The 21,503-nt window shown below is 48.9% G+C and overlaps 1 protein-coding gene across 1 annotated transcript in view; it reads left to right on the plus strand.

Annotated features, from left to right (window-relative positions):
• Nucleotides 1-265: 265 nt before the first annotated feature.
• LOC144677139 (AP-3 complex subunit beta-2-like) overlaps nucleotides 266-21,503 on the plus strand; it is a 37,520-nt gene continuing 16,282 nt past the window's right edge. The window contains exons 1-2 of the mRNA XM_078537353.1: nucleotides 266-330; nucleotides 18,448-18,523. Coding sequence (XP_078393479.1) covers nucleotides 18,467-18,523 — 57 coding nt within the window. The 5' untranslated portion in view covers nucleotides 266-330; nucleotides 18,448-18,466. The remainder of the gene's footprint in view (nucleotides 331-18,447; nucleotides 18,524-21,503) is intronic.

Here is a 21,503-nt window from a genome sequence, read left to right on the forward strand (position 1 = left end):
AGTGCTGCTTGATAGCACAGTTGATGACCCCTTCCATTACTTTACTGATGATCGAGAGTAGACTGATGGGGCGGTAATTGGCCAGGTTGGATTTGTCCTGCTTATTGTGTACAGGACATACCTGGGCAATTTTCCAGATAGCCGGGTAGGTGCCAGTGTTGTAGCTGTACTGGAACAGCTTGGCTAGGGGTGCGGCAAGTTCTGGAGCACAAGTCTTCAGTGCTATTGCCGAAATGTCACGTGGAGTGAATGGAATTGGCTGAAGACTGGCATCTGTGATGCTGGGGATCTCCGCAGGAGGCCAAGGTGGATCATCCACTTATCTGTAAGGTATGATTCTGTGAGGATGACTATGTCAGACTGTTGCTTGACTAGTCTGTGAGACAACTCTCCCAATTTTGGCATCAGCCCCCAGATGTTAGTGAGGAGGACTTTGCAGGGTCGACAGGGCTGCGATTGCCGTTGTCGTTTCCGGTGCCTAGGTCGATGCCAGGCAGCCCATCCAGCTTCATTCCTTTTTTGTGTCTTTGTAGTGGTTTGTTACAACTGAGTGGCTCTTGCTTGGCCATTTCAGAGTCAACCACATTGCTGTCTTTTTGGGTGAGATGTTAAACCGAGGCCATGTGCTATTCTGAAGGAGAACCGGGGGAATTCTCCGTGTTGATGCCACAACCAGATTGTCTGGTCATTATCACATTGGTGTTTATGGGATCTTGCTTTGTGCAAATTAGCTGCAGTGTGTCCTGACTAGACCCCAAAAGTACTTCATTGATTGTAAATTCCCCAATTCCCTGAGACAGGTCCTCCACTTTAGTTTTCAATGCCTGGAGTTTAAAGAGCTTAAATAAAAGTAGAAAGTGCTGGTTTTTCTCAGCTGGTTTGGCAGCGTCTGTGGAGAAGGGAAGAGAGCTAATGTTTCACGTCCAATATGACTCCTCTTCGGAACTGGAAAGGTGGAAATGTGATGGGATTTAGGCTGTTGGAAAAGCGGGAGAGGGGCAGGAGGAGCAGAAGAGAAGGTCAGGGATAGGTGAGAGGGCAGGGGAGATTAAATGATAAAGATGCCATGGAACCAGAGGCAGAGGGAGTGGTAATGATAGTATTGAAGAAACAAAGGATTTGTGGGTGTGAATAGCAGAATAAAGGTCAGCGTTGTCTGAAAGCAGAAACATGAGAACAAGATACAGACTGGCACCAGGTGGGGAAATATTCCAAATGGAGGACAGAGCTCATGATCCAGAGTTATTAAACTCGATGCTGAGTCCAGAAACTTGTAGAGTGTCTAATTATTTTATCTTAAAATTCTCATCCTTGTTCTTAAACCCCTCCATTGCCTCTTCCCTCCCTCCCTATCTCTGTAAGCTCCTCTAACCCCACAACCCTCCCAGATCTCAGTGTTCCTCCAATCCTGGCCACTCGCACGTTGCCAAGATTCATTGGCCGTGCCTTCAGCTGCCTGGACCCCCAAGCTCTGGGACTCCCCCCCTAAACATCCCAGACTCTCTGCTTCTCTCTCCCCCACCCCCCCTTTTAAATCCTATCCCTTGGCCTAAGCTTTTGGTCAGCAGGCCTAAGGTTGCGGCTCCATGTCAGATTCAAGTTGTTGTTGTGCTGCAGCAGGTTCAGGGTTCGCTTTTTTTCTAGATGCGCCCTTTGCTTTGAAACATCTTCAACATCGCAGGCGTGTCAAACCCACGTGTGACCCGCCATTTTCAAACCCTCTGGGCTGCGCCTGGCTGGCATTTATTCAGCCAGAAACTCCGACGGATCAGAAGCCTTTTAAGGGCTGCCGCTTTGATGGAAAACTTTTTATTTCTGAAATACGCGCAGTGCAGCGCCCTACACTGAGGCCGTGAGGGAAGGGGAAACTTAAACTTGACTCGAGCCCCTGTTTTCCTGCGATGAAGATCCTGTCTTAGACGCTCCGTGGAACTGGCTAAAGTGCTCCGTTGAAGGAAGAACAACTTCGAGACGCAGGCACCAAGAGGAGACGGGAGATCCATTTGCACAGAGCCTCCATCTGTTTTTGGCCCATCCAGTTTTCTGACTGAAGCCTCGACCCGATTCAGAAAGTACCTGCCTGCTAGCTGGTGGCTTATGTCCCAAATCGGGTCGCTTGATAGTCCAGAACTTGGATATTACGGAACAGAGAGATGCTGTTGGAGCTTTACCTCTTGCACTCCTTGGGACAAATGCAAGAATGTCAAATTTTAAATGACCACAACAATTTGTACCGCAAGAGAAGAGTGTGGAGTCACCAATCAGTTAACCAACCAAGTTGGTAATGCAGATGCAGCAAGTGATTAGGAAGCCAGTTGGAATTTTGGTGTTTATTGCCGGGGGAATGGAATATACATGTAGGGAAGTTTTACTGCAACTGTACTGGCCCTTGGTGAGGCCACATTTGGAGCACTGTGTACAGTTTTAGCCTCCTTATTTGAAAAAAGATATAATTGCGTTAAAGGCAGTTCAGAGAAGGTTCACTTGGCTCATTCCTGGGATGAGGAGCTTATCTTATAAAGAACGATTGAACTGGTTGGGCCCATACCCATCGGAGTTTAGAAGAATGAGCGGTGATCTTATTGAAACATGGAAGATCTTGAGGGGACTTTAGGGTGGATACCCGCAGGATGTTTCTGCTTGTGGGGGAGACTAGAACTCAGGAACAAAGTCTGAGAATAAGAGGTCTTCCTTTAAGACTGAGATGAGGAGGATTTTCTTTCTCCCCTCGGGTTGTTAGCCTGTGGAATTCTCTTCCCCAGAAAGCAGTGGAGGCAGGGTCATTGAATATATTAAAGGTGGAGTTAGACAGATTTCTGATAGACAGGGGAGTCAAGGGTTATGGGTCAAGGGTTATGGGGGGGGGCAGACAGGAATGTGGAGTTGAGACCACAACCAGATCAGCCATGACCCCATTGAATGGCGGAGCAGGCTTGAGGGGCCGAATGGCCTCCTCCTTGCTCCTAAGTCCCTGGGTTCCCGTGTTCCAACCAGTACTCTTTTCTCCAGCAGTGTAAATTGCATTTCTTGCGCTTTCCTGACAATTCCCAGATGAAAAGCTTCAGCCACATGTCTGCCTCTTCAGAAAGACGCTCAAAACCTTGGGCCCAGAGGGCATCATGTGGCTGTCCAGGCAATTTCCTGGCGTTAGCACCAATCGAGCGCTCGGTTACTGACCCGTTTGGAGAGATGGTTAATTGTGTCGTTAAGGGGCGCAGTTTAGGAAGAGAAATGCAGCAACATTTTGAAACTCTGACCCGTATTGAGGCCGTTTGGCCCATTGTCTGTGCCCATCCTTTGAAAGAGTTATCCAATTATCCCCTCCCCTCCTGCTCTTTTCCCTCTTCGAATACTTCTTCTTTTAAATGTGTAGCCAAGTCCCATGAAATATACGTTTTTTTTTTGGAAAGATACACTTTATTCATAAAATACCTGAAAAAACGTGACAAAATATTTCAAAATGGCCATCACCAAAAATGCAATCATACGTTAAAAAGTTTTAGTGGCCCCGTTAAATTTGCCCTCGCTTGCCTCAGGATTTGTCCCATTCTATTTCCTTTCTATGGCGCTCCCTGAACTGGGGCCGATGTAGACTGGGTGCTCACCCACACTGAGTAACCAAAGCGAACCCTCCAAAACCAGTTCAGAATGACACACGAACAATCGGATAATAACACTGTCCCAATCACAGGCCCAACCAGAAAACCCAGGCTTTCTGCTCTCGTTTCGGTGACTCCCTCTGTGGTGGGTTTACCCTCTGTGTGAATTGAACAAATTGCTCTTTCTGCCTTTCTCACAATGGTTCTGTATTTGACACTGAGTATGTGCTAAAGGTATGAATCACTCGAGTGCTGTTTGTTAGTTGGCAGAGTCTGCAATGAGAGTCTAATTAAAGAGGGATGTGTGGTTAGGCACTGTCAATGCTGGAGATACCACAGGGATGTAGTTGACTGGTATTTTCATCTATTTAAATATTCAGACTATTATTCTTCCCCACCCTGGTCAGATTCTGTTCCCTGGATAAACAAGTGACACCCATTTCTGCTTAATAAATACCTCACTATTCCCCCATGGTTAACGAGACATTCCATTAACCACTAACCATTCGCACACACACACACACACACACACTGTACCCCATCCAACTCCCCACCCTCTCACACACACACTGTACCCCATCCAACTCCCCACCCTCTCACACACACACATTGTACGCCATCCAACTCCCCACCCTCTCACACACACACTGTACCCCATCCAACTCCCCACCCTCTCTCACACACACACTGTACCCCATCCAACTCCCCACCCTCACACACACACACACTGTACCCCATCCAACTCCCCACCCTCACACACACACACACTGTACCCCATCCAACTCCCCACCCTCACACACACACACACACTGTACCCCATCCAACTCCCCACCCTCTCTCACACACACACTGTACCCCATCCAACTCCCCACCCTCACACACACACACACTGTACCCCATCCAACTCCCCACCCTCTCACACACACACTGTACCCCATCCAACTCCCCACCCTCTCACACACACACACTGTACCCCATCCAACTCCCCACCCTCTCACACACACTGTGCCCCATCCAACTCCCCACCCTCTCACACACACACACTGTACCCCATCCAACTCCCCACCCTCTCTCACACACACACTGTAACCCATCCAACTCCCCACCCTCACACACACACACACTGTACCCCATCCAACTCCCCACCCTCTCACACACACAATGTTCCCCATCCAACTCCCCACCCTCTCACACACACACACACACACTGTAACCCATTCAACTCCCCACCCTCTCTCACACACACACTGTACCCCATCCAACTCCCCACCCTCTCTCACACACACACTGTAACCCATCCAACTCCCCACCCCCTCTCACAAACACACACACACTGTACCCCATCCAACTCCCCACCCCCTCTCACACACACACACACTGTACCCCATCCAACTCCCCACCCCCTCTCACACACACACACACTGTACCCCATCCAACTCCCCACCCTCTCACACACACACACACACACACACTGTACCCCATCCAACTCCCCACCCTCTCACACACGCACTGTACCCCATCCAACTCCCCACCCTCTCACACACACATACTGTACCCCATCCAACTCCCCACCCTCTCACACACACACACACTGTACCCCATCCAACTCCCCACCCTCTCACACACACTGTACCCCATCCAACTCCCCACCCTCTCACATACACACTGTAACCCATCCAACTCCCCACCCTCACACACACACACTGTACCCCATCCAACTCCCCACCCTCTCACACACACACACACACTGTACCCCATCCAACTCCCCACCCTCACACACACACACACTGTACCCCATCCAACTCCCCACCCTCACACACACACACACAGACAAACTGAAACCCATTCAACTCCCCACCCTCTCACACACACACACTGTACCCCATCCAAATCCCCACCCTCACACACACACACACTGTGCCCCATCCAACTCCCACCCTCTCACACACACACTGTACCCCATCCAACTCCCCACCCTCTCACACACACACACTGTACCCCATCCAACTCCCCACCCTCTCACACACACACTGTACCCCATCCAACTCCCCAATCTCTCACACACACACAGTACCCCATCCAACTCCCCACCCTCTCACACACACACTGTACCCCATCCAACTCCCCACCCTCTCACACACACACTGTACCCCATCCAACACCCCACCCTCTCTCACACACACACACACACACTGCACCCCATCCAACTCCCCACCCTCTCACACACACTGCACCCCATCCAACTCCCCACCCTTTCACACACACACTGCACCCCATCCAACTCCCCACCCTCTCACACACACACGCTGCACCCCATCCAACTCCCCACCCTCTCTCACACACACTGTACCCCATCCAACTCCCCACCCTCACACACACACACACACACACTGTACCCCATCCAACTCCCCACCCTCACACACACACACTGTACCCCATCCAACTCCCCACCCTTTCACACACACACTGCACCCCATCCAACTCCCCACCCTCTCTCACACACACACTGTACCCCATCCAACTCCCCACCCTTTCACACACACACTGCACCCCATCCAACTCCCCACCCTCTCTCACACACACTGTACCCCATCCAACTCCCCACCCTCTCTCACACACACACTGTACCCCATCCAACTCCCCACCCTCTCTCACACACACACACACACACACTGTACCCCATCCAACTCCCCACCCTCTCTCACACACACACACACTGTACCCCATCCAACTCCCCACCCTCACACACACACACACTGTACCCCATCCATCTCCCCACCCTCACACACTGTACCCCATCCATCTCCCCACCCTCACACACTGTACCCCATCCATCTCCCCACCCTCACACACTGTACCCCATCCAACTCCCCACCCTCACACACTGTACCCCATCCAACTCCCCACCCTCACACACTGTACCCCATCCAACTCCCCACCCTCTCTCACACACACACACACTGTACCCCATCCAACTCCCCACCCTCACACACTGTACCCCATCCAACTCCCCATCCTCACACACTGTACCCCATCCAACTCCCCACCCTCACACACTGTACCCCATCCAACTCCCCACCCTCACACACTGTACCCCATCCAACCCCCCACCCTCTCTCACTCACACACACACTGTACCCCATCCAACTCCCCACCCTCACACACTGTACCCCATCCAACTCCCCACCCTCACACACTGTACCCCATCCAACTCCCCACCCTCACACACTGTACCCCATCCAACACCCCACCCTCTCACACACACACACTGTACCCCATCCAACTCCCCACCCTCTCACACACACTGTACCCCATCCAACTCCCCACCCTCTCACACACACACACTGTACCCCATCCAACTCCCCACCCTCTCACACACACACACACACACTGTACCCCATCCAACTCCCCACCCTCTCACACACACTGTACCCCATCCAACTCCCCACCCTCTCACACACACACACTGTACCCCATCCAACTCCCCACCCTCTCACACACACACACTGTACCCCATCCAACTCCCCACCCTCTCTCACACACACACACACTGTACCCCATCCAACTCCCCACCCTCACACACACACACACTGTACCCCATCCAACACCCCACCCTCTCACACACACACACACACACACACTGTACCCCATCCAACTCCCCACCCTCTCACACACACACACTGTACCCCATCCAACTCCCCACCCTCACACACACACACTGTACCCCATCCAACTCCCCACCCTCACACACACACACTGTACCCCATCCAACTCCCCACTCTCACACACACACACTGTACCCCATCCAACTCCCCACCCTCACACACACACACTGTACCCCATCCAACTCCCCACCCTCACACACACACACACTGTACCCCATCCAACTCCCCACCCTCACACACACACACACACTACACCCCATCCGACTCTCACCACCACCCCCCCCACACAGTTTTCGTTGTACCCTCTGTCATAAATATCTAGCTCGTGGTCCATAGTAATATTTTAGAGGTAATTTTTAGTTCTGGGAAGACTGTAGAAAATGGGATAAATGCAGCTGAAGCAGTTTGAAGACTATTACACTTAAAAAGTTGGGGCTGTGTTGACTTAAGGGGTTAACAGCTTGAAAGATAAGACCATAAAACAGCAGGTGGGCTTACTGTGCTGGAGAGCTGGAGACATGGTGTCTGCACTGCTGCAAAGAAATGGAGGTGAGAGTTGTTTTGTTTTGGGGGGGTTAGAGCTACAATTAATTTAAAAACATTCAGTGAGCCCTGGAAGGTAACATGGAGATGGGTGGAGCTTAAGGAGGTTGTAGGGTTTCGATGTATCTGTGTGTTTGCTGGGGGAGTGAATGTTCTGCAGCAAGGGTCATGCTGAAAAGGTGTTGCTGTTCGCAGGCTCCAGGCAGCCTAGGTGTTACTGTCAGCAAAACCCAGGAGGTTGGGAACGCAGAGAGGTGAAGAGCTGATCCAGTTCCTGGCCTGTGTGTTGGTTAACACTCATCAATAAAAACCAATTCATAGGCCTCCTCCTGCTGCCCTAGGATTTTACCATTGGCAGAGGGTATCCACTCCTCGTGATGACCTGCTGGCTTGTTGCTGGCTAGGATGTGGGGCAACCTCCTTTCAGGCACCTGTGCCCAATGGATACCACCACCCACCACCCCCCACCCTCCCAGTGTGTTCCCTCTTCCCTGTCCTGTACACAAAAAGCGGGACAAATCCAACCTGGCCAATTACCACCCCATCAGTCTCCATCATCAGCCAAGCAATGGAAGGGGTCATCAACAGTGCTATCAAATGGCACTTGCTCAGCAATAACCTGCTCACTGACGCCCAGTTTGGGGTCTGCCAGGGCCACTCAGCTCCTGACCTCATTACAACCTTAGTTCAAACATGGACAAAAGAGCTGGACTCCCGAGGGTGAGGTGAGAGTGACTGCCCTTGGCCTCAAGGCAGCATTTGATCTAGTGTGGCATCAAGGAGCCCTAGCAAAACTGCCCTAGCAATGGTAATCGGGGTGGGGGGTGGAAACCCTCCGCTGGTTGGAGTCATACCTAGCCCAGGAAGATGGTTGTGGTTATTGGAGGTCAATCATCTCCGCTCCAGGACATCGCTACAGGAGTTCCTCAGGGTAATGTCCTAGACCCAACCATCTTCAGCTGCTTCATCAATGATCGCCCCTCCATCATCAGGTCAGAAGCGGCGAAATTCACTGTTGATTCAAATACAAAGCCTTTAGTTCTGTTTTTTTGGCCTCATTTGCACTCTTAAGCTTGTACGCTCTGTCCCTTCCTGTCACACTCTGTCCCTTCCTATCACACTCTGTCCCTTCCTATCACACTCTGTCCCTTCCTATCACACTCTGTCCCTTCCGGTCACACTCTGTCCCTTCCTATCACACTCTGTCCCTTCCTATCACACTCTGTCCCTTCCGGTCACACTCTGTCCCTTCCTGTCACACTCTGTCCCTTCCTATCACACCCTGTCCCTTCCTGTCACACTCTGTCCCTTCCTGTCACAGTCTGTCCCTTCCTGTCACACTCTGTCCCTTCCTGTCACAATCTGTCCCTTCCTGCCACACTCTGTCCCTTCCTATCACACTCTGTCCCTTCCTGTCACACTCTGTCCCTTCTTATCACAATCTGTCCCTTCCTATCACACTCTGTCCCTTCCTGTCACACTCTGTCCCTTCCTATCACAATCTGTCCCTTCCTATCACACTCTGTCCCTTCCTGTCACACTCTGTCCCTTCCTATCACAATCTGTCCCTTCCTATCACACTCTGTCCCTTCCTGTCACACTCTGTCCCTTCCTATCACAATCTGTCCCTTCCTATCACACTCTGTCCCTTCCTGTCACACTCTGTCCCTTCCTGTCACACTCTGTCCCTTCCTATCACACTCTGTCCCTTCCTATCACACTCTGTCCCTTCCTGTCACACTCTGTCCCTTCCTATCACACTCTGTCCCTTCCTATCACACTCTGTCTCTTCCTGTCACACTGTCCCTTCCTGTCACACTCTGTCCCTTCCTGTCACACTCTGTCCCTTCCTATCACACTCTGTCCCTTCCTGTCACACTCTGTCCCTTCCTATCACACTCTGTCCCTTCCTGTCACACTCTGTCCCTTCCTGTCACACACTGTCCCTTCCTATCACACTCTGTCCCTTCCTATCACACTCTGTCCCTTCCTATCACACACTGTCCCTTCCTATCACACTCTGTCCCTTCCTATCACACACTGTCCCTTCCTATCACACTCTGTCCCTTCCTATCACACTCTGTCCCTTCCTGTCACACTCTGTCCCTTCCTATCACACTCTGTCCCTTCCTGTCACACTCTGTCCCTTCCTATCACACTCTGTCCCTTCCTATCACACTCTGTCCCTTCCTGTCACACTCTGTCCCTTCCTATCACACTCTGTCCCTTCCTGTCACACTCTGTCCCTTCCTATCACACTCTGTCCTTTCCTGTCACTCTGTCCCTTCCTATCGCACTCTAAGACAATGACAATCAGAGCATGTCGGGAAGGTACAGAGTGTACAAGCTTAAGAGTTACAGCAGATAAGGGCAGGGCAAAAATAGTAAAAAGACTAAAGGCTTTGTGTCTAAATACAAGTGGCATTCATAACATAGCAGATGAATTGTCAGCTCAGATAGAAATAAATACGTATGAGCTGATGGCCATTACACAGATGTGGCTGCAAGGTGACCAAGGCTGGGACCTGAATATTCAAGGATACTTGACATTTCGGAAGTACAGGAAGTTAGGAAAAGGTGGTGGGGTTGCTCTGTTAATAGTGAAAGATGACTTTCGTTCTAAAGATCAAGATATAGAATCAGATAAGAAATGGCAAGATGAAGAAGTTGATTGTGGGTGTTGTTTATTGGCCCCCCTAACACCAGCGATGCTGTAAGATGTGGTATACCATCCCCCAGCCGTAGCTGGGAAGAAATAATGTTGGCTTCTAAGAAAGGCTCTGCAATTATCATCGGTGATTTTAATCCACTTATAGATCGGGCACATCAGATGAGAGAGGTAGCCTGGAAGACAAGTTTAAAAGGACGCATAACTAAAGCGAGCGTTGGTGCTCTAGAGAGAGAGAGTCTGGGGAATTAAGAATGGAAAATGAGGAGATGGTGGGAGCTTTGAACAGACATTTTCTGTCTATCTTCACCATAAAAGACACAAATAACATCCCAGAAATACTTGTAAGTCAAGAGATGAAGAGTAGGGAGGAACTTAAAACAATTCCAATCACCAGGGAAAGGCTACCGAGATAATTATTCAGATTAAAAGCTGATAAGTCCCCAGGTCCTGATGGACTTCACTCTAGCATCTTAAAAGAAGTGGCTGATGACATAGTAGATGCATTGGTTTAAATTTGATTCTGGAAAGGTCCTATCAGATTGGAAAATAGCAAATGTAACTCCTCTATTCAAGAAAGGAAGGAGACATAAAACAGGAAACTACAGGTCAGTTAGCCTAACGTCTATCTTGGGGAAAATGCTAGAATCTATTATTAAGGAGGTTATAGGAGGGCGCTTAGAAAATCTTAATGCAGTTAGGCAGAGTCAACATGGTTTTGTGAAAGGAAATCAAACTAATTTATTGGAGTTCTTTGGGGAATTAACAAGTAACATAAATAAAGGGGGTCCTGTAGATGTGGCGTACTTGGATTTCCAAAAGGCATTTATAAGATGCCAAATTAAAGGTTATTACGCAAAATAAGAGCTCATGCTGTAGTGGGAATTTATTATCATGGATAGAGGATTGATTAGTTAACAGGAAGCAGAGAGTATGGACAAATGGGTCATTTTTGAGTTGGCAAGTTCAAACCAATGGAGTGCCACAAGGATCAGTGCTGAGGCCTCAACTATTTACAATCTATATTAATGACTTAGACAAAGGGACCGAAAGTATAAATTCATGGATGACACAAAGGTGGGTAGGAAAGTAAATTGTAAGGAGGACATGAAGAGTTTACAGAGGGACTTAGATAGGTTAAGTGAGTGGGGAAAAAATTGGCAGACGGAGTATAAAGTGGGAAAATCTGAACTCATCCACTTTGTCAGGAAGAGTAGAAAATCAGTATGTTAACGAAATGGAGAGAGACTGCAGAACTCCGCGGTACAGAGGGAGCTGGGTACATGGATCTCAGAAAGTTAGTATGCAGGTACAGCAAGTGTTTAGGAAGGCGAATGGAACCTGTTGTTTATTGCAAGGGGAATGGAAATGTATAAGTAAGGAGGTTTTGTGACAGTTGTATGGGGCGTTGGTGAGACCATGGGTGTGGGCATCATAGCAGACGGGAGCGGAAAATATCGGGAGATCGCAAAAATCGGTTTCATGTCACCGTAAAACCAGTTTGCAATCGTCCACTCTGCCCATTAATGGCAGGGCTGCGTTTCCCTTCATCGCACATCAGGAACCTAATTTCAATATTTTAGCATCTCATTATAAGCCCTGCTTGCCGGAATCATCTCCCCAGGCCGGATCATCCGGACACGTTGGCGGGATTGCACACGGGCGTGTTTCACACCTGTACATAAGCGACGTGCACCAGGCCAGCTGCACTTCACTCGGGACTCCGAGGTTTGTTTGCCCCCCCTCGCTTCGGGCAGCCCTCGCGGTCACATCAGCGCCAGGCTTTGCAGGCAGCACCACATCACTTTTAGGGGGACTCACGGGCAGGTCTGTACCCACCAGGCCGGCCGTAAGGCGGGGGTGGCTTTTCAATGGCTGCAGGGCCCGGCCTTGCTTGTGGACAGGGGAAAAGAGGCCTCAGACAAGGGAAGACGCTGCAGGGTGAGGGCGAGGGCTATTTATCGCAGAAAATAAAAGCTAAGGGTGTAGGGGGTAACATATTGGCATGGATAGAAGATTGGCTGGCTAACAGGAAGCAGAGAGTTGGCATAAATGGGTCTTTTTCTGGTTGGCAGGATGTGATGAGTGGTGTCCCACAGGGATCAGTGCTGGGGCCTCAACCTTTTACAATTTATATAAATGACTTGGATGAAGGGACTGAAGAGATGGTTGCTAAATTTGCTAATGACACAAAGATAGGTAGGAAAGTAAATTGTGAAGAGGATGTAAGGAGGCTACAAAGTGACATAGATAGTGGGCAAAGATCTGACAAACGGAGTATAATGTGGGCAAATGTGAAATCGTTCATTTTGGCAGGAAGAATAAAAAAGAAGCTTATTATCTAAATGGTGAGAGATTGCAGAGCTCTGAAACTCAGGAGGATCTGGGTGTCCTCGTGCATGAATCACAAAAGGTTAGTATGCAGGTACGGCAGGTAATTAGGAAAACTAATAGAATGTTATCATTTGTTGCGAGGGGAATTGATTATGAAAGTAGGGAGGTTATGCTTCAGTTGTTCAGGGCATTGTTGAGACCACATCTGGAGTATTGTGTACAGTACTGGTCTCCTTATTTAAAGAAAGATGTAAACGCTTTAGAAGCAGTTCAGAGAAGGTTTACTGGACTAACACCAGGAATGGGAGGGTTGTCTTATGAGGAAAGACTGGGCAGGTTAGGCTTGTATCCACTGGAGTTTAGAAGAGTAAGAGGCGACTTAATTGAAACCTTTAAGATCCTGAGGGAACTTGACAGGGTGGATGTGGAGAGGATGTTTCCTCTTGTGGGAGAATCTAGAACTAGGGGTCACTGTTTAAAAATAAGGGGTCACTCATTTAGGACAGAGATGAGGAAAAATTTTTTCTCTCAGAGGGTTGTGTGACTTTGGAACTTTTTCTCAAAAGGTGGAAGCAGAGTCTTTGAATATTTTGAAGGCAAAGCCAGATAGATTCTTGATTAATATGGGGGGTGAAAGGTTATTGGGTAGGCAGGAATATGGGGTTGAGGTTACAATCAGATCAGCCATGATCTTATTGAATGGGGGAGCAGGCTTGAGGGGCCGAGTGGCCTACTCCTGCTCCTAATTCGTACATTTGTCTGTACACTGGGCATCCCAGGGTGTGTGTGGAGTCACGTGTTGATCTGTGCAAGTGGTCTCAAGATGGTGAGGGCTGAGGAGGCAGTCTCCAGAGGAGCTGAGGCCAGATGGAGATGCGAGGGTGTGTGTGTGTGTGGGAATGGGTGGTGATGTTCCTTGAGCTGGCAATGAGTGAGATGCCAGTGAATGTGTGAGTTTAGAGTGATGAGATGGTTGCCTTACCCTGGCAGCACGCTTCTAAATTTTCTTCTACGCTAAGTACTCTTCTAAACTCCAGTGGATACAAGTCTAGACTGTCCATCCTTTCCTCATAAGACAACCCACCCATTCCTGGTATTAGTCTAGTAAACCTTCTCTGAGCTGCTTCTAACACATTTACATCTTTCCTTAAATAAGGAGACCAGCACCATACGGAATATTCCAGATGTGGTCTCACCAATTCATCCTCTTTCTGCACTGGATGGCCAACCTCATCTGTGCAGCATTGGCACTGACCACCGCTGCCTCTGCCTCCCGTGCCAGAGTGGGAGATTGCTGGACCCCCTGCGGCCAGTGTGCGGGTGGAGGGCATCATGTCAGGTCTCTAAAAGGCATATCAGTGACGGGTCTTGGCTTTCGGGGCCCTGTCTTCACTGGAGCAGTCCTGGGCTATGTGCACAGCTGCAGTTTAGACATGGTGCCTGGAGTGAGGTTACGGTGAGGTACCGGCATGGCGGGTTATTCAGAGGCCCCTCCCTCGCCAGCGAGGTGGCATGTTTCCTGTGGCTGCGTAATTAATGAAGTGGGAAGTGGAAGATAGGGCCTGACAACCCACCATTGCGGCCGGCTGGTAAAACATCGTTTTTCACTCCCACTACAGCACTTAGTGCAAATCTGGGATGATTCCACCCCACATCTGGAGTCCTGTGTACAGTTTGGGTCTCCTCATTTAAGGAAGGATATAATTGCATTAGAAGCAGTTCAGAGAAGGTTCACTCGATTGATTCCTGGGATGAGGGGGTTATCTCATGAGGATAAGTTGGACATATTGGGCCTGTATCCATTGGAGTTTAGAAGAATGAGAGGTGATCTTATCGAAATATATAAGATCCTGAGGGTACTTGACAGGGTGGGTGCTGAGAGGGTGTTTCCCCCTTGGGAGAGACTAGAACATTTTTAAAATAAGTTTAAAGCAGAGATGAGGAGAATTTTTTTTTCTCGGAGGGTTGTTAGTCTGTGGATTTCTCTTCCTCAGAAAGTAGTTGAAGTTGGGTCACCAAATGTTCTTAACTGAGTTAGATAGACTCTTGATTAACCATTGGAAGGCAAAGGGTATAGTGGGTAGACAGGAAAGTAGAGTTGAGGCCACAATCAGTTGAGAAATGATCTCATCAAATGGTGGAGCAGGCGCAAGGGGCTGAATGGCCTATTCCTGCTCCTAATTGATATGTTTGTATGATTGTACAAGGTTCAGTACCATTTGTGACTCCTCAGATACTGAAGTAGTCCATGTCCATACATGGCAAGGAACATTTGCACCACACAAATGCCAGGCAATGCCCCCCTCCACCAAGAGAGAATCAAACCATCTCCCCTAGCCTTACCTGAATCCCCCACTATCGACATCCTGGGGGTTAGCATTGACCAGAAACTGAACTGGACTAGCCATATGAATACTGCGGCTACAAGAGCAGGTCAGAGGCTAGGAATCATGCGATGAGTAACTCACCCCCTGACTCCCCAAAGTCTGTCCACTGTCTACGGGCACAAGTCAGGAGTGTGTTGGAATACACCGGACTTGTTGGCTAGATTGGCATCTATCCACCAGTTTAAACATTCACTCCCTCCACTACCAACACAGAGTGTGTACCATTAACAAGATGCACTGCAGAAACTCACCAAGCCTCTTCGACAGCACCTTCCAAACCCATGACCACTACCATCTAGAAGGACAAGGGCAGCAGATAGATGGGAACACCACCACCTGGAAGTTCCCCTCCAAGTTACTCACCATCCTGACTTGGAAATATATCCCCGTTCCTTCACTGTCGCTGGGTTAAAATCCTGGAGCTCCCTCCCTAACAGCACTGTGGGTGTACCTACACCACATGGACTGCAGCGGTTCAAGAAGGCAGCTCACCACCACCTTCTCAAGGGCAATTAGGGATGGGCAATAAATGCTGGCCCAGGCAGCAAAGCCCACGTTCCGTAAAATAATTTTTTAGAAGTGCTGTGATCTGAATTTGCATATGAAGGGGGCGAAGGTGGGTTTATGAGTGAGAAGCAGCATCTGCCGATGCTCCTGTGGGATTTCCGTGGATCCTGCTCCTGATCTGACCCTTTCCCTAAAGATGGAGTGGGGGGGTGCTGGCCCTTTCCCTTTGCTCCTCGCTGATGTCCTAACCACCCTGTGTGGCCGAACTAGCCCAGGAGTATCAACCTATGGCTCCAGAGTCCCATCTTCCTTCAGCCTCTCCCATTTTTATCCCGGAGTTCACAACAACGCAGGCCGATGACCCTTCTCCATCTCGTCCTGTCACCCACCCATCCCTCAGCACCGCATCTTTCCGTCTGCTCTTCCTCCCCTCCTCCTTCAGGGCAGTCCCACCTCCAACACTCGCTTCACCACGTTTCCTCTCTGCAACAGATGTGAAGACATTAGAGAGAAGGCAGAAATGCTTCACGAGAATGGCTCCAGGGATGAGGAACTTCAGTTACGTAGTCGGACTGGAGAAGTTGGGGCTGTTTTCTGTGGAGTAAAGAAGGTTGGGAGGAGATTTGATCGAGGTGTTCAAAATCCTGAGAGGCCTGGACAGAGTAGATAGGGAGAAACCCATTCCCTTTGGTGGAAGGACCGAGAACGAGAGGACACAGATTGAAGGTAATTGGCTAAAGAAGCAATGGCAAGACGAGGAACACTTTTTCACACAGCGAGTGGTCAGGATCTGGAATGCGCTGCCTGAAAGTGTGGTGGAGGCAGGGTCAATCGAGGCGTTCAATAGGGAATTGGATTGTTATCTAAAAAAGGAAGAATGTGCAGGCTTACGGAGAGAAGGCGGGGCAATGGCACGAGGTGAATTGTCCCTATGGAGAGCTAGGACAGACACAGTGGGCTGAATGGCCTGCGCTGTAACCATTCCGTGATTCATTTCGATCTCTGCTCGGCAACTTTCTTCTTTCCTCACCACCAGGGCAGCTCCTTGCCCGCTTCTTCCTGTCAACCCACCCGCATTTAGACTTGCCATTTTGAGTTTGACCCTTTCGTCACATCCCCCTCCCCCCAGTGGGTGCTGACTCTTGCCCATCCCTCACAGGGCTCGGGCAGGGATCCTACATGTTGCTGCAGGCCACACCTTAGCACAGACGCCATTTCCACTCGTACAAACCATCGTCTCTGGATTTGGCGGCTGGTTTTCCACCTGGATGTCACTCCTGCCGCTAAGCCCCCCCATTTATCCCAGCTGGGGACCCGCACCAACACACACTTACTTACTTCTCTGCACCAGCAGCATTTAATGGATCATTGGACTCTCAACCTTTTCCAGTTGGACCACATTAACATGAAAAAGACTGAAGAAAGACTAAGTAAGAGGTGTATTTTTATTGGGGGGGGATATAAGACTAATCCTTTATGCTGCACCTCGGGGTTTCAAATGGTTATTTTAATGAAAAACATCATTATGCTTTAAATAAACCTCTTTGAGTGGTGTAGCTACACCATGGTTAGAGATAACGCCATTGGTTTGAGCACCAGGTTTTATGTTGTTTTTCTAATATAGCTGAGGTGATAAATGACCCTGAATGAGATTCTTTTTAATCACAGTAAACAATCGCCAGACAGATTGTCTTCATTCTCCGCATCTCAAGTTAAAGATGACTTTACTGACAAAAACGAAGTTTAAAAGCAGAGTGATAATTGAGAGTTGGGTCTATTATAATTTCAACTGTTTTCTATCGATACATGGATTCGCTGGTAAAAAACATTGAATTTGAGTTACACGTCTGTGTTTGGGGGGGATAAGGTGGTGTAGCGGTAATGTCACTGTCATGTTAATAATCCAGAAGCCCAGGCTAATGCTCTGGGGATATGGGTTCAAATCCCATCACCACAAATCCCACCACAGCAGCTGGTGAGATTTAAACTCAATTACTAATCTGGAATTGAAATGTTAGTCTCAGTAATGGTGACTATGAAACGATTGCTGTAAAAACCCATCTGGTTCACTGATGCCCTTTAGGGAAGGAAATCTGCCATCCTTACCTGGTCTTGCCTACATGTGACTCCAGACCCCACAGCAACGTGGTTGTTTCTTAACTACCCTCTGACAGAGCCTAGCAACCAAGTCAGTTCAAGGGCAATAAATGCTGGGTTTACCAGTGATGCCCACATCCCATGAAAGGAAAAACAATAAGGGTGTAAAATTTGATTTAGAAATGCCAAATTTTTACTCTGTGGCTCCCAGTAGTTTTTATTTTAGGCAGTTCAGCAAGTTTCCTTCGACAGCACCTTCCAACCCCACGGCCACTACCGTCTAGCAGGACAAAGGCAGCAGATAGATGCAAGTTCCCCTCCAAGCCGCTCACCATCCTGACTTGGAAATATACCACCGTTCCTTCACTGTCGCTGGGTCAAAATCCTGGAACTCCCTCCCTAACAGCACTGTGGGTGTACCTACACCACATGGACTGCAGCGGTTCAAGAAGGCAGCTCACCCACCACCTTCTCTAGGGCAATTAGGGGATGGGCAATAAATGCTGGCCCAGCCAGCGACACCCACAATCCCGTGAATGAATAAAAAAAGCTCTTTCTCTGTGGGGAAGGCAGCCTGGGTGGTGAACCCCCTGACCCCTGTGTGGGTAAGGGATGCTCATTCATGTGGTTGTTGTCTTTTCCTGCAGACATGACGATCTGAAGGAGATGCTGGACAGTAATAAGGACTCTCTGAAGCTGGAGGCGATGAAGAGGATTGTAGCGGTGAGTCTAATCGAGCTAGAAATGGGCAGGGATTGTTTATTGGAAAGTTGACCTTACCCAGTGACCAGGCTTGTCTTAAGTTTTTCCGTGTTGGTTGGGCCACATTTCAAAATTTTTCTCAACTCAGTGAGCAAATTTCGCAAAAATAACATTTGGCACCACATTAAAGATAAATTTTTAAAAATACCCGAGGCATGAACAGGAACAACTTACTGAGCAAAAAAAAACAATGAGTAATGAATAAAGATGAGTATCAGGATAGGGTGAGAGAGTGTGTGTGAGTCCGGCTCTGTCCCAGGCTCAGGGTGCGCACCCACTCACTGTGAGAGTGCATATGGGTGAGGGTGAGGGTGGGCACGGGTGAGGGTGGGCGTGGGTGAGGGTGGGCGCGGGTGAAAAAATAGCTGGAAAAACTCAGCAGGTCTGACAGCATCTGCGGAGAGGGACACAGTTAACGTCTCGAGTCCGTATGACTCTTCAACAGAACCTGAGGAAGAGTCATACAGACTCACTGAAATACCATCTGCAAGGAATTGTGCCCAAGGGGTTTCCCCACTTCACTCTTATGGGTAAGGGGTTGGGGGCAGGGGGGGGAGGAAGCAGGGTGTGGCGGAGGAGATGGTGATTTCGGAGTAATATCTCTGGACTAACAGCCCAGAGGCCCCAGGTGAATGTAATGGGGGACACGGATTCAAATCCCACCACAGTAGCTGTTGGAATTTAAATTCAATTAATAAACCTGGAGCATAAAGCTAGTCTCAGTAATGGTGACCATGAAATCACTATCGATTGTTTGTTCACTAATATCCCTTTAGGGAAGGAAATCTGCCGTCCTTACCCGGTCTGGCCTACATGTGACTCCAGACCCACAGCCATGTGGTTGCCTCTTACCTGCCCTCTGCAATTGCCTAGCTAGGTTCAAGGGTAATTCAGCTGGGGGACAAATGCTGGCCTTGCCAATGACACCCACATCCCATGAATAAAGACCAACAGCAACTTGCATTCATATAGCACCTTTCATGCAGAAAGTAGTCCCACGGCACTTCACAGAGCCATAGTTAAACTGATGTTAGGCAGGACAGCCAAAGCCTTGATCACAAGTCACATTTCTAGGCGAAAGTTTTGATTGATTATGGGATGTGGGTGTCAATGGCAGAGCCCTTGTTGCCCCTCCCTAATTGCCCTTGTACTGAGTGGCTTGCTGATCCATTTCAGAGGGCAGTTAAAAGTCACCTGCCATTGCTGTGGTTTCCAAGAGGGTGGGACTAGGCGGCTGAAGGCATGATCACCAGGGGTGGGGCAGGTGAGTGTGACCGGGTCTCCGATCTTTCCCAGCAGCTGGGCACCCAGTGCCAGTCAGGCTCCTGGTTGTGTGAGAGGTGCCGAAACGATTATCTCCCATGGTTGCCACGGTTACCAGTGTTTGCAGGATCTGGGACTATTCAATATTGGGGTAGGCGGTGGTGTTGTGATATTGTCACTAGACTCGTACTCCAGAGACCCAGCTCTGCCGACCCCGGTTTGAATCCCACCACGGCAGACGGTGAAATCTGAATTCAATAAAAATTTGGAATTAAAAGTCTGATGGGGACCACGAAACCATTGCCGATTGTGGTAAAAACTCATCTGGGTCACTAATGCCCTTTAGGGAAGGAAATCTGCTGTCCTTACCTGGTCTGGCCTACATGTGACTCCAGACCCACAGCAATATGGTTGACTCTTAAATGCCCTCTGAACAAGGGCAATTAGGGATGGGCAATAAATGCTGGCCTAGCCAGCGATGCCCACATCCTGTGAATGAATAAAAGAAATGATCACATGACCCAGATGTATACGGTGTAGGTTTTGTTGTGTTTTACTCATTGAGTTTTGCTGAAATGAGAGACAAGTTGTCGAAACTTTTCATCTTGCACTCCTCAGGACAAATGCAAGAATGCCAAATTTCAAATGATCACAACAATTTGCGCTGCCGGAGAAAAGGGGAGCTGATTGGTTGGCTAGCCGACTCTGAGTAGCTGAGGCGTTGCCACGGAGAAAGCAGCAGGGAACTATAGGCTTCCCGGGCTCTGGGCTAATTCGAACGGAGCGCAAGGCTTGAACATATTCCTTTTGTTTGCAGAGAATGGGTCCCTTTGTATGAATGTATGGTGCTCCGAGCAAGTGTAAATGAGCCGCATTATGCGCTCATCTGATTATCTTAAATTGGTTGTTAGTGAAGCTATTAGCGCACTCAGGATTGTTCAGCAAGTGCTGCCCAATCACAGAAACACTTCCAACAGTGGATATCTTGTTTTTGGTCTTGCAAGCACAGGCTGGTTATTGGGTATTACTGCTAATGGAAGGTAAAACCCATGCCCATTGTATCTCATAGCAATAACTTCATTTTAATATTTGAGACATTACCCTTATAGCACAATTATTGTCGGATTCAAAGGTCGAATTATAGTCAAGTCCGAAATGCCCATGTGAAAAGAAATGATGTTGGCACAAATTGGGATACCAGGTACGCTGTTTATTGCTTCCTTGGGTTTTCCCCTGGGCGTTGTGCCCAGCTGAAGGGCAGTGCCCAATTTAGACCAGGGCCTCTGCCAATTGTGCTCCCTCATTTGTACCAGGATGGACTTAGGTTGCCCCATTTTCCTAACATGTATCTTTTCAACGTGACAAGTTTACATAGGAAATTCCCATTATACATAGGAAGTTCTAATGGAAAAACATTGACAGGAATTTGTGCAGACGTGTCATTTTTGAGGTAGATTGATTGGTTAATCCTCTCTTTAAAGAACCATCTTGATGCCACTTGGTGCCATTCTAGGATGGCCTATTTGAGGTTTGGGATATATATGTTGGTCAGAAAGGGCCTTTTGTGGGAAGAGAGAGTCTGCCCCCTTACTGATCCCTCTTGTAACATGTCAGTGATGCCTTGAAGTGGGAATGCTGATTGGACCTCATGTGATTCCTGGTTCCCTGAAGTGACTCT

This window comes from Cetorhinus maximus, unplaced genomic scaffold (assembly GCF_964194155.1).
Source record: "Cetorhinus maximus unplaced genomic scaffold, sCetMax3.hap1.1 HAP1_SCAFFOLD_2241, whole genome shotgun sequence".
NCBI classification, from domain to species: Eukaryota; Metazoa; Chordata; class Chondrichthyes; order Lamniformes; family Cetorhinidae; genus Cetorhinus; species Cetorhinus maximus.